General features: G+C 49.9%; 2 protein-coding genes across 2 annotated transcripts in view; both read left to right on the top strand.

Moving 5' to 3' along the window:
* The window catches only part of LOC128278058 (uncharacterized), a 31,136-nt gene extending 10,869 nt beyond the window's left edge, over positions 1–20,267 (top strand). The window contains exons 3-8 of the mRNA XM_053016703.1: positions 16,052–16,178; positions 16,245–16,438; positions 16,516–16,629; positions 17,713–17,895; positions 17,967–19,348; positions 19,394–20,267. Of these exons, the coding sequence (XP_052872663.1) occupies positions 16,052–16,178; positions 16,245–16,438; positions 16,516–16,629; positions 17,713–17,895; positions 17,967–19,348; positions 19,394–20,019 (2,626 nt within the window). The 3' untranslated portion in view covers positions 20,020–20,267. The remainder of the gene's footprint in view (positions 1–16,051; positions 16,179–16,244; positions 16,439–16,515; positions 16,630–17,712; positions 17,896–17,966; positions 19,349–19,393) is intronic.
* Positions 20,268–21,150: 883 nt separating this feature from the next.
* On the top strand, positions 21,151–22,764 carry LOC128278076 (alpha-tocopherol transfer protein-like). The gene is made up of 4 exons (XM_053016729.1): positions 21,151–21,208; positions 21,545–21,905; positions 21,992–22,231; positions 22,304–22,764. Exons 2-4 carry the CDS (start codon positions 21,601–21,603, stop codon positions 22,686–22,688), a joined length of 930 nt encoding a protein of 309 aa, XP_052872689.1. The 5' UTR covers positions 21,151–21,208; positions 21,545–21,600; the 3' UTR covers positions 22,689–22,764.
* Positions 22,765–23,798: the final 1,034 nt, after the last annotated feature.

Consider the following 23,798-nt stretch of genomic DNA (forward strand, 5'->3'; position numbering starts at 1 on the left):
TGGTGGTACACCCCGTAGTTCCGCTCTGCCGAGCTGAAACGTCTCTGTCTTGGCGTCAGCTGATTGGCGCTGGGTGGGGTGCAGTTAAGCGAGCCCGCGGTGACTTTATTAGGCGTGGGAACTCAGTAAATTATGAACCGAGCGCTGGAGCCCTTTCCAGAAGAGAAGTCCAACCTGGGGGGCGGCTAGAAGTCCCCCCCGTACCGGGAACAAAGACGTTTCTGTATCGTTTTTCCCTCCCAACACAACAATTGTGGGAAAAGAATATTCAAATCAAACACCAGTCCCGGGACCGGACCGGGAGTGGTTCCTTTAGTCGGATAGCGTTGCAAGGCACTTACGTTGATGCCGACATGACACCTGTTCTACACTGTCTCCCAGCGCAAAACAATCTACCTGCAATCTGGTGGATCCGGATGCATCTGGATGCCGGCACCCCCGGGAACGGGCACCCCGTTTCGTTTCGCACCAGTTGGAGAGGTGGTTCCTCTCCTGTTCCAGGCGCAGGACTGTTTTTGCCGGTTGAAGTTGAAGTCGTGATGGAGTGGCGCACCAGCCGTGCGAGCGAGTTCAGCTACCCCTTTCCGCCGAAGATCCGAAGCCGAACAAAATGGGCAATTAAACTTTTTGAACGGACTTGGGGTGAGTTGCGGTGGAACCGTGCCGTGGCCTGGTGATCATGCACTGTGACGACGCTACAGTTCTTTAGCAACACTTCGTTTGATGGGGTCGGTCGAAGACGTATCCACACTCCTCGCTCGTCAGGGCGGAACCACACCACAAACTTTGCTCGTACACCACACACACTCACACTGGCTGGGTCTTGGTTCGCCGCAGAGTTTGGGCTTTCCATACGCTCCTAGCAATCACTTGAACGAAGATTTAGGTTAATAATTTTTTCGAAGGGCACTACTTGGCGGAAAGCAAACGCAACATTTTTTCCCAATATATCGCTAGCGCCACTTGCTGACACAACGCTGGGCTGGGCCGGGCCGGGTGTTTGATTCGCAGCCGAAGAACTAACCGGTGATGGATGAAAATGAAAGCCAGCGGTAAGCTTTCCACGTCCCAAACTGCCATGCAGAACCCGAAGGGAAACCCGATTTGCATAGTACACAGCACGGCTGGCTCGTCACTCTGCGCCGACGATGCGGAGGAAGGCCATTTTTTTCCATTAGTCACAAAAATGTGTTCGTTACGATTTCTTAAACCACACGCCATCGTACGGTTGCGGCCCGTCCCGTCCGCAACATGTTCCAGGCCGATGCTAATGAGCATACACATAAAGCAAAAACAAAACCAAAATATTCCTCCTCCACCCATTCATCGTCGTCGCGCCTGACTAGGGCTTTCTATCAACACTACTGCGCGCGGTGAAAGCATCAGCACCCCGACCACTCCATCCTGCGACGGAGCGCCACCAGACGGAGATCATAAACGGCCCCACAACACCAGATCCAAGTTCATCGAGCACCGAGTTTTGTTTACAATTGCGAGAACTTGTGGGGGGTTCGAGGGGTTCACCACCCGGCACCATTATCGGGTCAAACATGTGACTTATCCGGTGGCAGGAAAAAAAAACGTGGCACCATCTCAGCATCAGCATCAAAAGTGAAATGCTCATTACGGTGCATCCTCACAATGCCCAATAGGTGAGCCATTGACATGTAAATGTTATGCGTGGTGCACTACTAACTAACCAGCAGCAACAAAGGGGTTTCATACAAATTTTGACCCAATTAGGTGTTAGAATCGTGTTTCGAAAGGGTCGAAATTTGAATCTACGTAGCACGCAGGAACCAAAGGTTAGGTCCTTCAACTAGCGCATTCGAGTGGTGTTTCTGTTTTTGAAAGTTGTATGTCTGCGATTTGCACTGCACGAACTATTGGCAAGCGGTCCGTTCCACTCGATATGTGTGTAGCCCATCGCAATCAACCCTCGTCGTGAAGGGAAACCCAGTAACAAAGCAAGCCGAGACCCTAAATTCGCTCCAAAAACCTTGCGAAAAGGGTCTTCCGACAGAGGCGTAAACGTTTGAAAAGTGATTGACCATTGAAGTGAAAGAAATGCCGTTTGGTTTTTTTCGCCACCGTTTCTGACACTGCACAATTACAATAATTGTTGCTTCTTCGAACAATAGATGACTGGAGGTTTTTTTTGTGGTTGTTGATGAAAAACCATAAAGAAATGCGTTGTGCGAGCGTCTTCGCTTCTTACATTAGCCACGTGTGAACAGCGTGCGTTCACACCGATCGTTACCCGCGCATGCGTTTTCGGTGTGTGAGTGAGCCTCGCCTTCCCGGTGAACTGCAAGAGTTCAATGGCTGCGTTGGGAGGTGGTTTCTCTAATTTTAACCATAATTCTAAGCCAGCGAATTGTTTTTCTAACCCAGGTGGCAGCGTTCGTTACTGTCACGTTGGCGATAACGAGTTCGATTCCCGATCGATCTGGTTCGATCTGATAAAAAGAACAATTTAAGTAAGTTTTTCTTGGGGATGTAGTGGCTCCTGAAGGCGTTTTTGGAGAGTTACGTCCTCAGACCGACTTCCTTCGTCATCGATGATGTGCCAAGCACCGCGGGCACGATTGATGACCAGTGACCAGTAGTTTGAAACTTTCGAAAAAATTGTGCTGTAGAACAACATCATGGCCACCGCGATCGGCGTCCTGCCTGCCACAAACACTTCACACCTCAGCAGGCGTCCGTCCAATAAAAGCATTGCAATTTTTTGAAGTTTCTCGTGCGGCTTCGGCGATGCGTGATTAACGGATTTGCAACCGTTGGGGTTGTTGCACGCGCGCGCCCTCAGACATCGAATCTGAGAGTTTGCTTTCGGCGCCCCGTTCATGTAAATTGATTCGAGAAATTGAAGCTACACAACCGAATCGGACACGCGGCGAGTTCCGAAGTGCGGCCCATTAACTGCGGTACGGTGTTCGTTGACGCCTCGATGTGTTCCATGGCGTGGAATGGTGGCGCGTTCAGTTCACTTTTGGTTTCCATTACGGTAGGATGTTATTTTCGGTGGTATCACCCATGTTCGAGCGGACACTGACCGCGCCCGTGGATGGAAATAGCATAAGCCAAGCAAACGCCCGGTGTGTACTAGCAAATATTGATCTTTGAGTGAGCGCACTGGCAACCAGGGGGCAGCGGCCCCGCCAGAAACATAGCAAACAGTGAACTTGTAGTGTGTTACTGTACGGAGTTGCGTGCGTTAACACAAAGTGCGAACAAATCAAACAACAACTTGACGTTACTGGTCAACGTTCGAACGAAACGGAGAGGCCGTAGAGGCCAACTCACGTAAAGGATCGCGCAAAGCCGACGAAAAATCAGCGGCGAACATGAAGATTTTACCGGGCCACAAAATGACGAATCTGCAACGTGACGGCGCCAAGTCGGCCAAGGATTTGAATCTGAACGTAAACTCGCCGATGTACAGGGATTTCATGATGGCCAGGTAATTCGTCGAACGGTATGGGAATTTTAAGGTATCAGTGCCAGAATGCGCCAGTGAAGTAGCCAGTCTAATTAAGCACAACAACAAGGTTAGGTTGAGGACGGGTCAATGGGACACTGTAACGATCACTTTCTAAAATATACCCTACCAAAGAACAATTGGAATCATTTTTGACATCAGACACCTTAAGCCACGTTATTTGGGTCGATCGATGTCGGTGACGAAAAGTCGTTGTGTTTGTGATCCATCGTAGATCCCATCCCAAACCTGTTAAGTCATCTCGGTGATGCGAACAAATTTGTGTAAGCTTGCCTTCAAAACCTGCTCCATCATGCTCTCATTATTTTTCTTCCTGGAAACGCCTAAGTTTATTACAAATTTTTCAACGTAGAATGTGCACAATAGGGTAGCCTTTTGTTGTTTGCGTAGGGGTTGATTTGAAAATAGAAAAAGAATAAGTACACAGCGTCAGCTGCGTCATACGGCAGTGGCCTAGACGGTGTAATGGAACCGTAGAAAAATGTTGGGTGAGATGGGCCAAGACGCTATTGATCAGTGTTGATTGATCAATTGAGTTCACTTGAGAACAAAAAAGTCATCTTAGAGAAGGGCCAAACTTCTGAAAAGTAGTTCTAGCATACGTGACTTTTAGGTCACTTTTAGGTTTTCGAATTCGAAAGAAGGATTCTCCTAATTGATGTTTGTTTACTTATTTGGTAAAGAAGCGACTCCAAAGGGGGACCTGTGCCTAATTTTCAGTGACCTCATGGTTTTGCAGTCGGCTTGCGGATCGCCCGAGAAGATCGAATAATCCAAAAGAAATGCCGGGTGTCGGTCGAAGAGTCGTCGGTACGGCATTTAGCGTGGAAAGTAGCAACATATACTCATTACACAGTCGTTAGCAGTTTTTTGTGCCGTTGACGCAGCAGTATCTTCCTCTTCTATTGGGCGATCTCACACGGTGACGGTGACTGTAGGTGCAAAAGCAGTGGCTTAGAGTGTGTCATTTCCATAATGGGAACTGGGAGGCCCCCAGAAGAGAACTGGCAGAAAATGAGCACGGAGCACGGGCTCATACATTGTGTGTGGGTACGTACTGTCGAGCGAAGTGGTCAGTATGGGGGCCAGTCGAACGATCTCGCAACTGGGAACTGGGCGCGAATGGTGTGGAGAAAAAAAAAACCTTAAACGTTAGCCCAGATTGTGGTCCGAATTCACGTGCGGCCTGGCCCCGCCGAACGCGCTGGGTGTTGGTGCGGAATGTTGGTGCCGCTCGGCAGCAGCAGTTGCAGGGAAGATGAAGAATTAAGAAAGCTATTTTACCGTTACGAGGAGCGAATACGATGCAAGGGATTATAAGGGGCAATAGACTGGCGAAGAAAGCGGTTCATTCGATAAAGTAGGATTGATTCGAATCTGACAACAGTGCGAGACAGTGCGCCGAAAGGCCGTACCGCAACTGATACTGGCGTCGTAACACTAGACTTCAACGGCAAAGTAAGAGACGAACCCCGAACCGTAAAGTGGGCCATAGAACTTTGGCTACCTTTTACTGGTGTTAAATTGTAACTCAATAGTAACTCAATTAGTATGATATATTTATTTATTTATGATAATGTTCTACATGTGGACCGCGTGATTTGATAATATTTTTTTAAACGAATTATTATTAGTTCAACTGGCTATATTCTAAAATCAACCCAAATTCGTTAGAGCTTTTATGTTTCTGTGTTTACTTCCAAACTGTAAACGTAGCGTAGCGGCATTGGTCAAGGCCACACGGTGGCCCCGTCGTATGAACCACTTTATGCGATCAGAATGCCCGCATCCCAGCATCCAAATACGGTTGCTAGCGCTCAACGGCTGCTCCTGTCAGGTCGCGGCCGAGTTGGTCAAGCTGCATGGCTAACGGGAACCGGACTGACAACAATCTGGATAACAACGGTGCGGCCAAGTAGGCCAGGACCACTTCAGCGATAATAGTAAAATGGCCGCACACAAACACTGGCTTTATTTGAAAATTATCAAAAGTTGGAGGGGACTTCCTACCGAAATCACCGTATCAGAAAACCATATCTGATGATGAGTGGTGCTGGCGGCCCTAATGATGAGTTCAGAATGCGCGTGCTCTTTTACGCATTCGGCCGTTGGCGGCAGTGTCAAGGACAGATTCATGATTCGCGGACGCGGAGATAGCGATCTCACACGGAGTACCGTCTAATGTGGACGGGAAGTAAGGCCGCAAGGAAGCAGGTAAGAAAACGGCGATGGCGCAGAAGATGTGTGTTTAGTGGTCGTTGTTGTGTAGCGGTGGTTCGCGATCGCGAGCCTAACTAGCCCGTTTTGTTTCCTTTCTCTTCGAGCTCGCGCCATAGAAATTCATGGTCCGGGCCGCGAAGAACGGACGACGGCGACGACTTTAAGTGGCGCAGGCGCAGCTAACGGTTCATAATATCGCCCGATAGGTCCCTGGCTACGTTACGGTCCCTATTCCGCTTCGCAGAAACATGTCGCCCGGCCATCCGGCCGGCTGGCTGGCCAGGTGGAGCTTTTCATTAAAAAGGGTTCCCCAACACGGGCCGTGTTTAATGATCGTTCAATCAATAAGCTCTTTCGCTTGCCGCGGACACCAACCGGGGTTGGCACGTTTTAGGCATATGAAAAATTGGATGAACTTATTACCGATTGCTGCGGAAATTATATCCCCTCTTAACTGTAACTATTAAGTAAGCCCGCGCCAGCGTTTCGACCCACCGTTAAATTGCCGAAATAAGGTCAACAACACGACTACATTTGTTTCTGCCATTTAAATACCCGGGACCGCAGGGTGTCTGGTTCGGCCGTCGAAACCCAACGGATTGCCCGAGTCGCCAAATGGGTTTCTTCTGATGGACCATTTGGACCGTCGGATAATTGACACTGTCCTGCTCCGTCGTTCCGCAGCCCATTGTGCACCATTTAGACCGGTTGTCACCCGGCTGGAAAGCGAACTGTTGTCCAGCGGTTTTCGCGATTGACGTCCAATACTGCGCGGCGTAATTATTTCGTTGCCATCTCCGTTCCGTGCATGCCGAGAGCACTTACTTTTGCCCTACGCTGCCTCCTGACCATGTCGGGGCCATTTCTCTTCGATTGCATAGTGGAAAGTTGCGGTGCGGTGAACCATCGGAGGGTTTTTAGTATTTTCTAATTATGCACAGTGTATTTGGAAAAGTGCCCTTCGGGCCATTTCTGACGATGGTGCCCGTCAAGCATCTATCTGCAAACATCACCGTACACGGGGCACGCCAGCCAAGATGTGGATTAAAGGCGAATGAAGATGTGAATTAAGATAGTTGTGTCGTGAATGAAGCCATAAAACCGTTTAACCCTTTCCAGCACCGGTGCAGAGTGCATCGAGATAACCGGACACGTGGACTACGTGCTGCTGGTGTTAATTTAAAGATAGGGGAACCCGGGAAACTCGCTTCCAAGTTCTCTGTTGTTCGTCAATCTCTCTGAATATTGTTCGTCCGCTGACGATCAAATCACGCTACATGCTGCCGTCGAGATGGGCTCCAAGATGGGTCGTAGAGGGACTTAAGAATCCATGTTAAGCACCGGCCGGAAAGACAGGGTGAATGACGCGCGAAGCGAATGTGGGAATACATGGAGGAAAGGCTAACAAAGCCTCAGGTTCTGAAGGGTAATTAATTGAGATTCATAACAAAGCTAACGGTTCTGGCGAAGGAGCGGCACGGCGAAGCTTAGAAATTCACAACCGCCCGTAGCATGTGGACGGGTGATAATTAAAAAGGCCACCACACTCTCGGCTCGTCGTCGCTCCGCGGATCTGTCAGCTGCACGAGTAAATTAGAAGCAGTTGTGAGGTTACTTTTGACATGGGATGGCAGTAAACGGGAAAGCTCTCAGGTTGAGCTCAGGTTGTTTGTTTTCTCTGCGATAGACGATAGCGCGGTGCGTGGTCAATTCATAATCGTTACTTTTATGTGATGTGGGTCCCGAGCGAGCCGTTGCATTAGAGAATTATCTTGTTGTAAACTTTTTATGAACTACACGCGAACTTACATGTTTTATGTATTTAGTGTAACGAACGAAGAGAAGATCCACCTTTTTGTGACTCCTTAAAACTGTGTTTTGGTTCTAGCCGTCGTCGTGTATGGTAAACTAGAAACTTTTCCACTTCAGCATCAAACACTTTTAACTAAGGACCCTAAATTTGAGAACTGGTCTATTGAAGATAAAATTTTATCTTAACGGCTTCAAATTGACGGCTGAAGATGCTGCCACATCTTAAATTCAAATGCAGTTCGATAAACATTATGTCCGTCCATTAACGATCCATTTCCGACACCAGATCCTTAAGAATTTCAATTAAGGTGCAGAGCTTTTGGCACACATAGACGATATTCTTAACAGGACGCAGCATTCAATCACTAAAGTTGTATCTTTTACGAGCTTGTTCTGTTCTGGGAGTTGGCGCAATGGCGAATCGGAGATATCGTAAAAGTGTTACGAGAAATAACTTTTGATGAAACATTTCAGGCTACCGTTTCGGTCACATTTGGACGCTAATCGTTTCGTCCATTTTCATTGGCCTCCCTCCGGGTGTTTCCGCCGTATGATTGTGCAGGCAATCAGTGCACGCAGACGCACACAACATCACATAATCACAGCCATCCGAAGTCATCACGGAATGAAATATCGGAAGCGCGGAATTCGGTGCTCGATTTTCTTCCTCGGCTATTCAAAATCGGTTACGTCGAGGCTCTCTTTCCCGGCGGGGTTGGAATTGCTGTGCCGCCTGTGTAATTGGTTCGTGCGGTTGTCGATCGCCCCAATAGAAAGCGGACCTCGAAATCGGCGAGGTCCTGATACGGGGCGGGCCCCCGACCACACGTAACGCTATCGTGGTGTGAAAAAAGAAAATGTTCCTCACCCAAAACGCAGACCGGCGATATTCATAATCGCAATTATTTTTCGAAATCGAGCCACAAAGTTTCTCTTTATTAAAGTTATTCGGCGGTAATCGAATGTGCATTAGGCCTGCCGGCGGCCGGCGATGTGCGGATTAATTGTCCGACGCAGTTGCTTTCTAGCGCCTCCCCGCCCCGGGGGTGGGGCACCCGGTTCGTTAAACTTACGGTTACGGAATCGACGCCCCGACGCTAATCAGCCTACGGTCTGGGTTTGTGATAAAATGCGCGTGGTGCAAATTCGAGAATAATTGTTGCCGTATTACGGCTGAGTGGCAATTTTGGTGGATGTTATCCAATGGATGGGTGGCTGGAAGTTAGCATAAGCTAATTCGCTCTGATCTAGGTTTTCACTCTCTTGCTGTTACGACACCGCGTTTTGTTTGTTACCGTTTCTAACACCAACAAATTTTGGTTCATTTCTCGCAATATTCTATCAGATCTCCGGTCTGAATCCTTGACAGTCTGACGACAACAACTCTCGCCGAATCTTCGTTCTTCAACTCAGCCTGCCGCGTGCGGCCAATTCCATTAAACCGAAGGCAGACAAGTCGTCAGTCTCCACCGTTCGGCCCATTCTGTCTGCCGAAGGCCGACATCGGCCGTTGGCCGACCATTAGCGGCAGAACGCCGAAGGGTCGCGGCCGAAAGTGTGCGCTGATGGCCAAACGAATTACGGAAAATGAAAAATTTCACCAACCCATTTCACAACGCCCCCTTTTACGGGGTGGCTTTCCTCGGCGAGTCTAGGCGAAGGCGAACCGAAGATAGTTTTTCCCCCGCAAGCCCCCGCAGCCTTCGGGTGATGCAAATCGTCGCCATTCGTCGGATTGATTGTTCCAATTACGCACGTCCATCGTCGGCGGGGCGAGAAACTAGCGCACAAACGGTTTTCTTTGGGGCCCATCTCAGCCCGATAACCTCGTGCCTCGTGCGAGAATGGAGTGCCCAAAAGCTGCGTGCACGTTGCGTAATTGCCTTGGACCGCAGACATCCGTCGGTCTGGGTCTGGTCATCACCGACATCACTCTTTCGGTCGGCGAACATATGCAACATACGTATGGCGATAATGAGCGTGCGTCGTGCGATCGGCGACCGAATGATCGATTGATCATGAACACACTCCCTCCCACGTGCGGGTCGGACACGCGCGCCCAAAAGTGCACACGCGCCAAACTGCGCCTAGTTCTTCAATGGCCGACGGTTGAAACGGTGCCGATCGTCTTCGTTCGATCTGCGGTTCCGCGAAATTTGCTGCGAAAGGCAGGTGCAAAGGTTCTAGCAGCACAAGTGTCCCGCAGGATCGCATAATGGCGCGTGCTTGGGGCAACAAACGGCATGGCGATTACTATAAAGATCTGCTCGGCGGTGACTACATTACCATCTCGCGAGCTGCGATCCGGAAAGTGTGAGTTTGGGTTCAACCACGTTCAAGTATTCTTTTTCGTCCTGGCAAAGTGGGCCCTACTAGTGGTGGTGTGTGTGTCTCTAATTCGTCGATGGCCCAAGTGACTATTGGCATTGGTGAAAGTGTGAAATTTGTCTCGAGCGAAGAAACTAAACTCCTAGCTTCGGTTTTTTGGTTGTATTCTGTACAGTTATGTTTGTAAAAATGAAGACAATATACCCTTGTCACGGAAAATGTTAAAATATTGCTTTTACCTAACTGAGCATGGTTGAATCATTTCTTTAATGTAGTTAAATGAACATACATGAACTCGAGCTTAGCGCTCTATTTAGACTTGGACGATGAAATTAAATGAAGTAATGAATGAAAGTAGTAATGAAATTTAACCACGTGGTTCGGCAGAACTTCTGCTTAAGCTTGGTGCTCCATCTACTGATTTCTGTTCTAGTCAGATCAAGGGAGATCAAATTGCGCTTTTCGTAATTTTCTCCCTGCTACTATAAAAAAGAGAATTATAGTAAAAAGTTTTTGTTCGACGTTTTAACTGCTAAAAATACAAAAATTGAGCAACAATTGAAGATACGCGTCAACGAACTACATAAAATCGGGGTTAACAATCCGTTTGCCTTATGCCACTTGGAAAGCTACAATTAGTGAGCCACGGATCATAACGCATTCGTGAAGGGTCAATTACTCAAGCACTAATTTGTTGATAATTGTTCCGATTTTTCTCGTTTCACTAAACTATCGTTCACCAGTAAATGTTTCGCCGTGCCGTTTGCTAAAACGCCGCCCAAAGTGTGTCCCAGATGCAGCAGCTATTCCGTTTTCCGTTTTTGCGTCTACGGTCCGGGAACGGGAACATCCGTCGGAGGAGGCTCATTACGGAGTGGTGCTTGTTGTTTCAGGACACTGCCAATTTAAAAAAGAAAGTTCAAATTCAAAAGCCTCAGTCTCTAATCAACACACACACACACACGCGTGCATCCAGCATCCGCCGCTGGCCAGAAAATGACTGCTCCCCGTGCACACGGAAAGGAAGTGGGAGCCAGAATAGGTGCGAAAAAGGGAATAGGTGCGGCACTAATTAAAACGGATATGCCCCGTCGTGGGTCGGGCTGGTTTTAAGCCCACCGCGCGCACCACTCACCACCACGTCAAATTTGCTGGCCGACGACACGCAAGGCCTTCAATTACGCAGATGAGAGCGATTCCAGTCCGGGCCTGTCACCCGCCAGAGCTGAGGTTAAGGGTTTGGGCATTTGCTTCGAAAGGTACTGTTCAGGTGCCAACCAACGGTCTGTCAAGAAACCTCTAATAGCCTGGCCCAGATTGCTTTGCAAAAGTGGCGCGAGCGGCCACCCGCCCCCCGCGTGTGTGTGTGTGTGGAAAAATAGAGGTTGGTGAGGTTGTTGCTCCTCCGGTCGGTGTGGGATTTTCACCCGCTAAACCTAATCTTCGCTCGGCCCGGGCGAAGACCGTTAACCACACCACCGCTCGGCACCGTCCGTCCGTCCGTCCGTCCGTCCGACCGTGTGGCTTGGTGTGTGTCGAATGGAAATTCATATGTACCGCGTTCGTTCTTGACGGAAAATGGTATGGTTCCCCACCGTGGATAGAAATTCCGAAAGAAAAAGAAACATAAAACCACTAGCGCCATCGCACCGTATCCGTCGGAAATGAGAGTTGAGGCGGCCAGAAAGAAGGCAGAGAAAAAAACGGGCATAATGATTGCGCTCTCCCCGAAACGATCATATCTTGCTCGATCTTGCGCTTCGCCGTGGATCTTGGTCTTCAGGGGCTTTGGAGGTTGCGGGCGCTGGCACAGTATGCGGACGGCGCGGCATGATTTATGCTGCCGGGTGCTGGCCGGGTCCGGGCAGGTCGACCGGGAGAGTTCGATCATGTTCTGTTTGGGCAGAGAAATGTGGCAGCTGTGAACTAGGCGACCGGGTGAATGCCGGGCCAGTTTGGTTATTATTTATTTCTTGCTTATCTACGCCCCGTCCCGGGAATGGCGGCGTCAACTGAATATTTATTATAATTGACAAAAAGTCTAACGAAAACCGGCAGCGCTTTCAAAGTGGCGCTGGTATTTTAGTCAGGGAAGCGCAACGAAGGCCCACAATGCGCCGGCAGAAGAATTTAGTACCGTCGAGATATGAGGTCGCGCTCACTCGGGAGGTATTTATTTACACTACCCAGAGCTCATTCGCATGCATATTCATTAATGTATTCCAAAGAATTTTTATGCTGCGGCTGTGAACCGTACGTTTCCGGTTTGTTGACAATTACATGCGATTTTTACCCGTTAGTTTTTGTCGCCGAAGCACGTCGTCGCAGATGGTCGGCAGCAAGTCTACATAGTACTAACGGACCTGACGCGTATTATGAATTGTAATACGTACGTACTGGGACACCCGAGATTGGGAACTGACACTGCGCAGAACTCGCAGATCGTTAACTGGCGTGGCGCCTGACGTGGAACGATTATTTCTAAACCTCTCCCGTGTGCTATCATTGTTCGTTACGATTAGGCACCCCTGTGGCTGCCTAGCGACCCCGCGGTGCACTGATTAACCCACCCACCCCCGGGGCGCTCGAAAGTACCAGGGGTGTTCGTTGAGAATGAGACTGTTTTTAACACACAAAAAATGTTTATAAAATTTGAATGCGATTTTCTACATTGTTCAAAGTATGTGCCATTGCTAGCTATACATTTCTCCTATCTCTCTGCTAAATCGTGGATTCCCAGACGAAAGAATTCTTCATTTTTTTAAGTAAACTAATTAGTCATCCCATTTCGACTTCCTCGTAGAAAAACGAAGGGCTGCTCAGCCAATACGTGTCCCATCGATGAAAATGAATGATATTCGGAAAGAGCCAAGTCTGTTGAATAACGCGGGGAGGGATAGCAGCTCCTATCCAAGTGATTTGATAATTTTCTGAAATTGTTTTGCTTTTTGGGCACATGTCAGCTTCACTTCATGAAGCACCAGGCGCCTCCATTTAAAAAAACTGGAACGGCTTTTTGGTCATTTTCGATCAATGCATGGTACAAATTGATCATTTGTTGTCAGCAGCGATCGGAATTAACGTTTCCATCAGGTTTTAGGAGCTTGTGAAACACCACACCTTTCTGTCCCATCAGAAAGTCCGTTTTTTGGAGTCCTTCGACGCTTTTTTTTGTTAAGTCAAAATCGCCATTTTGAAATTTTTTAAACCATTTAAAGCACTGCGATCTTCCAAACACAAGTCTCGACAAGCATTTGGTGCGATTCCGAAGCAGTTTTCTTCAAGAGGAGCAGAAAAATAATAATTCCCGCAAAACGTCATTTTCAGGCACAAAAGTTGACATAGTTTAACCCTTTCAATGATGGGTTGCACATCGAAATAATTTATTTTGCGACCTGAAATCATTTACCTGATGTCAAAACAATGTAATGATGAATGAACCGCTAAACTGGGAAGTCCCAATCGACAGGTACAGCCATCTTTTTAACAGTCTCATTGTCAACGCACACCCCTGGTATGCGGAACCGCGTAACCGGCAAGAATGGAACCCCCGGCGCGCGATCGAGTAACGCCAGCGCGGAGAGCCTTTTGTCGGAACATGTATTGTGCAATGAGCGGCACGTAAACGCAAAGCACTTTTCACAGCACCAAACAGACTTGCCACCGGTGTGTGTCTCGGATTTCTCGCCAGAGCCGTGCGTTACATCGCACCCGCGGGGCACCCGATTTCCTGATAGGAAATGTAAGGCAACAGTATTCGTGAAGCAATGCCGCGTTTTATGGTCACTTGTCGCTCCACGTTGTTGATGCACCGCCCGGTTATTACCGGGTGTGTTAGTATTGTTTCTGATTGTGACTTTGGGATTTTTTTAAATACTGATCGTATCACAAAGCAAACGCCTAATGAGCTCACAGTGGCTGGTTGGCTCAATGTTGGCGCTCATCTTGAATTTTTCGTACCATAGAGTCCTTTCCCAGGCGTTCCCGTGGTTTCACGAAGACGCGTTTTTTAACGATTCTAAGTGTCGGTTGTTGACCCTACGGATGCTATTGGTTACTTGCATGGTTCCGGTTTTACCGATGGAATACACAACAATCGTGACAACCGTCGGTGCGTTAATCCGATCCGACGTCGTTTGATTAACATACACCGCCGAACGTCCGCACGTGTCGATGCCGAGAGAGAAGAAATGGAAATTCAGTGAGTTGAACAGGAAAACCTAAATATTAAATTTTACATTAAAACACACAGGCGTTGCGGTACGCGAGTAGAATACAGAACTCCTCCGACAGTCCGTGCATCAGCGGCGAACCAACTTTATGCCTTTCCGGCCAGAACCACACAGTGGAGAACCGTCGCACGAAAGGCTGTCCAACATTATCTTGGGCGCATAATTTTTTTGTTGGATTGACTCGTGCCTTTTCTTTGGGCCGTTAGACCATTTCTCCGAAATTTGAAGTTTTATGAGCCGTGGAACCAAGTTGGACAGGCATTCAATTCCGTTTGAGCATTCACTATCAGATATTTGTTATAACATTTAACGACATGTGTTCGTTTTAGAATTTTTGGAGAGCATTTAAGTCTGAAAATCGGAACGTTTAGTTGGCACAATGCGTAACGCTTCCCGGTTCCGAACAAGTTACTTAAAAGATGCCAAAAAGGCAGATGAATAATGATACTCTTTCCAATTGATTGCCTCAGGTTATTACCCCACGAGTTAAGATCGACGGTGCGATCAGCTGTCGATGGGATATTTTATAACACGGGCACAGAGAGAAAGCTGAATTGTTACAACTATTGATCCCCCGGCTTGGTTATTGGCCCACTGTGCCGCGGTCGACGAAGTGTCCCTAATAATCGACGCCATGGAATTTACGATCACGTCCCCGAGCCCTGCCCCTCCATCGCCAGGTCAAATCTTGGGCGGAACGGTGAAGTCATTCAACACGTTAACAGCCGAGCCGAGAATGAGAAACAAAACTCGACTTGCATCGCCTGGCCGTTTATGGAAGATGTGTTTGCATTCCGTCGATCTCCGTATGCGTTAGATACTGGGTCGACTGATTACGACGGCAACGCGACTGCCGTAACGGCTGTCGGCGATATCGGTTCTAGACTTGAGTACTTGACTTCACTGCGCCGTATTAATGTCTGGATGTTTGCAGATTAATTTGATTTCAACTCGACCACGATAAGGCTTTACACATTTGGTAATAACTTAAACGCACACACACAAACACTCACAGACGAGACAGACGAGGAAACGATCGTGATCTGTTTCCCGATGGGTTTGGAGGTTTCTGGACTAGTCCGATAGTGGGATGTGCTGGTCATAATCTAGCCATCCAGTTTGACCGGATTGCAGTGGGGCAACGGGACTAGGAAAATCTGACCCAGTAACGGAACTCGAACCACCGATCTTCTGATAGGGGGGGGTGAGCCTGTAGCAGCAGCTGCCGGCACTATCAACTTTCTATGGAAATGTTGCCCGCCGATGGCTGCATTATTTCTCACATCACTTGGTTATGTCAATGAGCCAGTGTAGGGTAGGTGAGCGATTGTATGTAACTTGCTACTATGCTGGGCGCATTTGGGGAAATGGAAAAGCAAGGGTGGGCCAGATGGAGAAAGTGAAAAGCGCGTCGTAAAAGCGTTCGATAAGATACGTAAAACAATCCCACAGCACAATAAATGGCACGTACGCAGGAGAACACGGGCGGGCAGCAGTGAGGAAAGTTTAAATGAAGCAATGCACACCCGTCGAACAGGCAGCCGTTTCAGGCGGAGGTTGTAAAAGTATTTTAATGAGTATTACTTGTACGTTCATACGATGCATTCTCTTAGGGTAAAAATTGTTAAGGAAATAGCCTCAATACCTTGAATAAAGATGCTTGAAAAGCATTCGAGCATACTACTCTAGGAGGAGCAGGTAACTAGATTGTCAAAATCACAGATCATATACTGCAGACCTCTTAAGTTCATAAGTTGCCTTTACCATAGTTACACATGAGCGCTTACTGTACTAAAAAGTCATAACCGTGACGCTGCAAGGTTGAATTTTGTAAGAAAATGTACATTTTTAATTTCCACATTATCGTCTGATGGTTCCCAACTCGGGGCTTCTGTGGGCTCCATTTTAAGCCAACCTTTATTTTAATCACCTTCGCCTTCTCGTTTATACACAGCGACGTATCTTACTGCCTGTATCAGATGGCACCGAGTGCCGGGAACAACAACAACCCGCCAGGTGGCACCCAAATAGGACCGACGGATACGAACGATGCGTCCATGGGATGGAACGTGAACGTTAAAGTGAGTTGGTCACGCTTACGGCCTAGATTGCGGTTACTGTTATTATTCAAATTACACCAAACACAGCAGGAAAATCAACGGCCACCGGTCTTCAATCCCGAGGACTACGTAGTATCGCTCAAGAAGTATGGTCGCCGCAGCTCGAACGGAGCCTTCAAGTCCATCTACGACACTGTCACGCCCGAGGAGACGCCCAAAAATGACAAATCGAGTGACAACTTCCGTTCCCAGACATTACCCCACAAGAACTCGGACTATCGGTAAGATGCGGTTGCGGCGCACATCACCGGGCACTTCGCACGGTCCGACTAATCACGTCTCACGTCTCTTCCGCCAGCTCGCCAATCACCGCACCGGCGGCAATGGATTGCGAGATGTCTTTGCGTCAGTTCGGCTCGGTGACCGATTTGCTAACGAAGCTGCGGGCCGATCTTCGGGTATCGTTTCCCAGGTGCGTAAGCCGTTTTTCCGAAAACCGATTCCAGTTCCAACACTCTGCTCGCCTCGCATATTGTACCGAACCGTGATGCGTGCGATGGGTGTGTGCCTGCCCCGCCAGCAAATTCCCGCTAACGATTCCGGAAACTTTCGCCATCTTTGGGCACATCTTCAGCAGGAAGCACTTAAAAGGAAAACGCATTAACCCTTGTTCCCATTTTTTCCCCCATCGCCAAACGCCGGCCCTTCTGCGTAAGTGTGGTGCACTCCTGCGGTCCAGTCCTAAAAGTCCGTGGGCCGTATTCGGCTACGGGAAGACTGTTTTCGAAATTTCGTTAATCACTCACGGACTACTACCGCGGATTTCACAGCCCGGCCTCTTTCATTGATGGCGTGCGGCCGGATGAGTGCCATCAAATGAAAGAGAAAATATACATGTTGCAACAACGTTTTCGCCGGCATTTTCAACGGCAGGGTAATTGGTGTGCTTTCTGCGGCTCACGAGCCTCTCGATCCGTTTTGAAGGTCACTTCTGACCTTAATTTCTGAACCCATCCAGCGGGTAGGTGTCAGTTTTGAGGCGCAAATTCAAGGACTGTGGGCCATAAGGTGCCTGCTTCCCACTTGTGTCGTCCAAGTTTTCAGCTACAATTTCGCCGAAGCCAACCAATCAACCCACATTTCTCGGCAGCGTACGCTATGGACGGTAATGCGCGGCTCTTTCTTCAATTTCGAAGAAAAATGGGTCGATCATCCCGCCAGAGCAAGATACTCTTTTCGGGGTGCATTGGCTTCTCTTGCACGGTGCGTGGGTTTCCCGAGCCCCAAATACGTCAATTCGGCTTATTACCATAACTACCGAAGAAAAATTGAGCCCAAATGAAATGAGCTTTTCAAGTTGCGTACAGTTTAAGTTGAAGACTCTCCACTTTGGAAATAAGTTTTTAATATTTCCAATTTTTCTACAAGCGTATAGTGTCCCGTTTCCCAAATGTCAAAGTTTTAACTAAATATATACAATTTCTAGAATAAATTTTGACGTTTTAAAAGCGATTTGCTACGCAGAGATTTGATTTTATTTTTGGCCCACTTTCAGCTTCGTGCAAGAATTCGTGTCCAGCCCGTTGGATGGGGTGAGCCTGCTGCTGGAAGTGTTGCGAGCGGTTCAGCTCAGCCAGAGTGCCCCTCTGAACGGTACCACGACGATGCCGCCCGGTGGCATTCCACGGAACAATCAATCGTATCAACGGCGCGCTCTGCTGGACGAGTTGGCATGCTTGTAAGTGTTACGGGTATTGCAGCGCGCATCAACCTTCGCTGACCTTTTCTAACACCCTCCCATTTCCTTAGACAATGTTTAAGTATCTGCTGCACGAGAAGTCCGGAGGCGGGCGCACGATTGGGCACGACCGCCATCGGACTGCTGCCGTTGGCTGCGGCGGCCACCGGCACCGGGATACGGTCGCGCATCGTGGCCCTGCAACTGCTGACCATCGCCTGCGACAAGTCGGCCCTCGGGGACGGAACGCACCGGAGCCAGCTGCACGGCCATACGGCCGTTTCGGAGGCACTCTCGACACTGCGGCTTCGCTGTGCCGAGCCGGTCCGGTTCCGGCTGCTAGTCGGAATGCTCAACAGTGGCGGAGGCTCCGGCGAGTTGCAGGCGATCGGGATGCGGTTCGTGAACACGTTTCTCGAGAGCTCCGAAAACGTCCAAACGCGCCTGTACCTGCAGGCGGAGCTGTTCCAGGCCGGGCTGGACCCGTCGCAGATGTGCAAAACCATCTCCTCCACGTCGCCGTGGCTCGAGCGACTCCGCTCGGAGGTGAAACGGTGGGATGCCATACGGATCGACATCGAGCAGCTGCAGCTGCAGGCACGCTCGGCCGAGCAGGTCCGCAGCCGCCTGGTGATCCTGGAGCGCCGGGTACAGATACTGCACGAGGAGAAAACGGTCCTCACCACGATGGAACGGCGCCTGCAGGAGCGCTGTGCCGAGCTGCAGCGTGAGGTCCTGCGCCTGAAGGGCACCAAGGGCGGAGCCAGCGCGGCCAACGCCAGCGCCAACGACAGCTCCAACAGCTCCAGCTTGGAAAAGCGCCCCGTTGCCCTGCCGCGCCAAGTGCCACCGCAGCCCAAGCGGAACAACACTTCGGAGAACGATGACGAGGGCATCAGCAGCTCGGAGACGGGTCAATCGTCGTCGCCGGAGCCACCGCGCCTCTACCCGTCCAAAGATGGTGCCTCCTCCAGTGCGGGGTCGCACAAGTTCAGCATCTCGCTGACGCAAGAAAGTACCGTCCCGATGCACGAAGTGGCCGGCGGCGCCGAGGACGATGCGAACGCCACGATCGAGGACGTCATCGAGGAGCTGCAGAACATCGTGAACGACGCGGAGCGGGAGATTTCCGACCAGAACGAGGTATTGTTCAACCAGGTGGCGGACCATCCGGACGGGCTGTACGAGCAAACGCTGTACAGCCTGGAGATCAACAGCGAGAACGAGATCATTCCGGTCAATCTGCTGCCTCACCCGCCGCGCAAGTCGCGCTCGTTGGCCCACCTCATCTCCAATCCGTCCGACGGCGAAGGCTCCGGGTACGATGGGCTGCTGATGGCCAACGGTGAAACGAAGGTGGACTTTTTCGACGACGACGAGGAGGCAGACACTACGGCACCGCAGCATCGGCCACCGTTCGGTGACGAGGGCCCACTGCCAAGCGGCTACTTCAGTGCCGTGCCGGCTGTGGGTACGGTAGCGGAACCTCAGGCACTAGGGCTGCCGGGGCCGGACGTCATCCACGTGGCGTCCGGGGAGCAGGGGCCAGCAATCGGTGCAGTGGCGGTGCTTCATCAGCCTCGCGATCGGCACCACGGCTCGAAGAACTCGAACCGGGCCATCCTGAACGTAATCATGGATGCGCGCGATAAGGAGTCACGGATGCTGCGGGCCCAATCGCTGGAGCGCGAGCAGGGGGCCCCGCAGCAGTTCAATGGTGTTTTCTTCATGACCGACATGAACAGCTCGGGCAAGTACCCGAAGCCCGACATAACGGCCGCGCTCGAGGCGAAGAAAGTTACGAAGAACCTCGATCGCATCGGGGCGTACGGCGTTGACTCCATGGTGGACATTGTGATGACGAACGAGCAGCGACTGAACAGGGCCAACGCGTACGCCAAGTCACGGATGGCCGCGGCCACCGGGCCACCCAATCCAGCCATCGGAGCCGTCCCGAGCAAACTGTCCGGGAACCACAACTTCAAACTGCGCCCCAACACGGGCGTGATCCAGGTACCTTGCTACAACCTCGGTGGCGGTGGACCGCTGCGCGAAACGAGTGCCCGTAGCCAAACCAATACCGGCGGCTCGAAGGTGACGGATCTCCCGTCGGGCCTGTACTGACGCGCCACCAAGAGCCGAGGACTGCCGTGTGGTCAGCGTTTTGCGAACTACTCCTAGCGTATTACTACTGTTGTGCAATATTTATTGTTTTAAATTGTCGTATCAACCGCTCAGATTTTAATTTACACGACTACAACTGGGCAACGCAAGTAGGCCCAGCTCAACTTCCGGGTTCTTCCGAGCCGGAACCGATTATTCGGACGGGTAACTTTCGCGTTTGCCCCAAGTTCTGTCCCAAGATATACACAAGATGGAAACATAAAGCGTAGAGCAATACGAGCAATCCAGATACGGTAACGGTTTCCCCCAGGAGCTTTCTTCCGGGGCTTTCACGTTGTCTGCATCCGCTTTCAATAATTAGTATCTCGTTAGTTCGTACACCGAAGATAATGATTTTCCCGAGCGCGCGAGCGAGCAAATGTTCGAGTGTCCACCAAGCGAACCTGTTGGATCGACATCGACACCTCTTGTTTGGATGGTTTACAGCTGTTTGGTCAGACATCGTCGATAATAGTTGATAGGGAACTGATTGTATGAGATACGCTCTTCAGATAGGAAATAAATGATTTTGATTTAGTCGATTGATTCAAAACTTGGTCAGTGTTCTTTACTTCTTGCCGCCGCCCGTACGGGGAACTTTGAGGACTCGCTCACTGTGTGCCTAATGTTCAAGAGCTAGTGTACCCACTTCACTAATTGTCCCGACCAGGAAATGGAATCTTCAATTACAGTTTTATGTACGCCCCGGAAGGGATCAGTCCAGAGCCACCCCAAGTTCCAAAAAGTTATCCACGACTGAAACACGGAAAACATAATCGTTAACATGCGCCATGCGAGATTCCCTTATCATTGTCCACTGTTGTGTGTGCTACTAATTTTGGCTTCCTTCCCATGCGTACACACTTTGACAAGGAATCATGTAACACGTTTTTTAGACATTGTCGCGACGGGTACCACCGGCGATAGATAAGGGAGCCCGCTAAACCGCTTCCCACCGACAACCGAATGCATCACTACCCAATATAGTACCAATTCAGGAACAGTACGCGTGCTGCGTTTCGCGTTACACACGCACCCCGTTCCAATCAGTGTCTGGTGGTCCGTCATCGAGACCGAACGTGCCTCTGCCGGTGGTTCTGGTCTAGCGATCTACGGTAGTACACGGTCTTCTCGGCCAATCCTTCCACCGGTGCGTAATCACTTCAACCGTAACCAAGTGTATCCAGAACATAATTCGGCAGAATCGGCATCCTGTTTCAATCAATCTGCACGATTTCACCGACACTCTGTGGCAAGTGTGGCGCACACAGACCCCGTCACAAGAACCGGCCGTCGTAGCCGTGTGATAGCGGCGATAACGTATCGCAGTTTGGTGTCATTTATCGAGTTGCTTGTTTTATCGCATGCACCTGCTGGATGTACAGCTGGCTTGGGACGAATTGGTTCACGCCAATGCGATAAGCGCCTCCTGCCAACCTGCCCAAGTCGTGCCCTTCAACCGTTCTCAACTTTATTTGGCTTGTAGATTTCGACAGCACGGGCTTCCGCGGTGACGGAGCTACCATCGGGACTGTTTTCAGCATGGCCAACGTCGTGAGACCGCTCGTTCCGGAACTGGCCGAAAAGGCGCGCCAAGAGCTGAACGAAGTGCCGGGCCGGATGGCGGAAGATTTGGGCGCGTTGCGCGCCTGGCTACTGAAGCAGCCTCACCTCAACCCGCGGACCGACGATCAGTTTTTGGTGAACTTCTTACGCGGCTGCAAGTACAGCCTGGAGAAGAGCAAAGAGAAGCTGGACAACTACTACACGGTCAAGACGGCCATTCCGGAGTTTTTCGAAAACCGTGACCCGCACGACAGAACCTTGCAAACCTACATGACCTTCGGGTACGGTTCGTCTCTGAGGCGCGTGCAAATTCGATGGTCGGCCCTTCTAATGTGAAATATTGTTGTCCACCCCTTTTCGAACGCAGTGTAAACCTCCCGCTACCGCACACACTTGAAGTGGACGGACCACGGTTCATGTTGGTGCGAATGGGTGCGTACGATGCCACGAAGTACTCGATTGTGCATGTGATGAAGGTGTGCTATATGATAACTGATCTGCTGCTGGTGAATGACGATACTTCCATAATTGCGGGACACATGGTACTTGTAGACCTGAGGGGACTCACCTTCGCCTGCATGTCACAGTTCAGCCCAACGTTCATCAAGTGAGGGGCCACAAACCGCAGGGGCACAGTCTGCCGCAGGTGTCACACTTATGCTATGCTGTGCTATTTCAGAAAAATGACCTCCGTCATCGAGGCGTTCCCCATCCGCACCCGAGGCATCCATTTCATAAATCCTTCGTCCGGATTCGACGCTCTCTACCGACTGTTTCACGGATTTTTGAGCAAAAAGATCCAGGAACGCATCCAGGTGCACGAATCGTTCGAAGCGCTGCATAAGGTGGTACCCAAGAAGTACCTGCCGGAGGAGTACGGCGGCAGTGGCGGGCGCTTGAACGATATCATCGAGGACTGGCGCCTCAAACTTATCGCCGAGCGTGCCTTTTTCGCGGACGATGCCAAATATCGTAACGACGAGCGAAAACGACCGGGCAAGCCGAAGAACGCGAGTACCCTGTTTGGCGTGGAAGGCTCGTTCCGATCGCTGGAGTTTGACTAGCGACCATGCGTTTCTCACTCACTGCCAATGATGTTGCACTATCTAATGACCGTTCCGGAATAAAGTCACCTGTCATGGAAGCGATAAGGATGGTTTGTTTAATGGCGCTTAGTGGCAGAGCAGAGCGATAGGAGAGCTGCAGCAGGAAATGCTTGCAACTGGAATAGATTGTGGGCCCCGCATGGCGTTGTCCGACTGGTTATGTGTTTTATTGGTAGCTTCTTTCGGTGATGGCGACAGGCGACAAGTGAAAAACAGTGAACGATCGTGGCCAATGCACACCGTTGCGCTGATACCGTGCTTCGTATCTCTCGATTAGGCTTTACGAAATCCCGTTTCATTGCATTCGCAATCGGTGATTAGCCGTATCTGCCGTAAAACTGGCCAAGCAAACGGGATTCGGCCATTTTGAAGCCAATTAGTATCAGGCAACCTGTTGAGAACGCGACGATTTCCAACCTAGCGTTACAAGCAATACAGATAAGCTACGAATTGTAAGAACGTTAGGCACAACACATACGACTCAATCGAACGATGGGTCTTAAGAATCATACAGAAACAAAGCAGAATCAACAGAGACCACAACATGGGTGCAGATTGCATCATAAAATTATCTAGGGACCGCGCTGGTCCAGCATTCATCTTAAAATACATTGCAGGCAAGAGCAATGAAAACATTATGATAGATAAGCGTAGGAAATGCATGGCCACAGCAAGGGACCGGAAATATACCCAAAAATTAGGTCGACCAGCATCGACCAGTAACGATAAGCGACGCATCGAAAGAAAGAGACAAGGATAGTTTAATCATAACAAAACGCACTATATAAAGCGAAGAAATTGTTGAATAAACTCAGATATCGTTAGGCTACGGAACGCTCTGGTCTTAAAGTCTTTTACTCTTGGACCGTTTGATCCCGCTAGTGAGATCCCTCCGGATGTTGACTGCTTACAATCGTTTGCACCACTCCGTCGGAACTCTAATAGTCGGAAACCAGTCTTCTCTCGAGGCCTCCACTGTCAGGTAGTAGTACCCATCTACCCTGTCCGTCCCAGGCCAAAAGAGTCGATTAACAAACGGTTTAAGGCGTTGGCAAAAAGATCAGAACT

Source organism: Anopheles cruzii, chromosome 2 (genome assembly GCF_943734635.1).
Source record: "Anopheles cruzii chromosome 2, idAnoCruzAS_RS32_06, whole genome shotgun sequence".
NCBI classification, from domain to species: domain Eukaryota; kingdom Metazoa; phylum Arthropoda; class Insecta; order Diptera; family Culicidae; genus Anopheles; species Anopheles cruzii.

Bases quoted from the DNA above. Each gene is read 5' to 3' on its own strand.
- LOC128278076 (XM_053016729.1), top strand. From the start codon at position 21,601: ATGGCCAACGTCGTGAGACCGCTCGTTCCGGAACTGGCCGAAAAGGCG. The intron at 21,906-21,991 runs GTACGGTTCGTC...TTTCGAACGCAG, and splicing joins CAAACCTACATGACCTTCGG to TGTAAACCTCCCGCTACCGC. The intron at 22,232-22,303 runs GTGAGGGGCCAC...GTGCTATTTCAG, and splicing joins TTCAGCCCAACGTTCATCAA to AAAAATGACCTCCGTCATCG.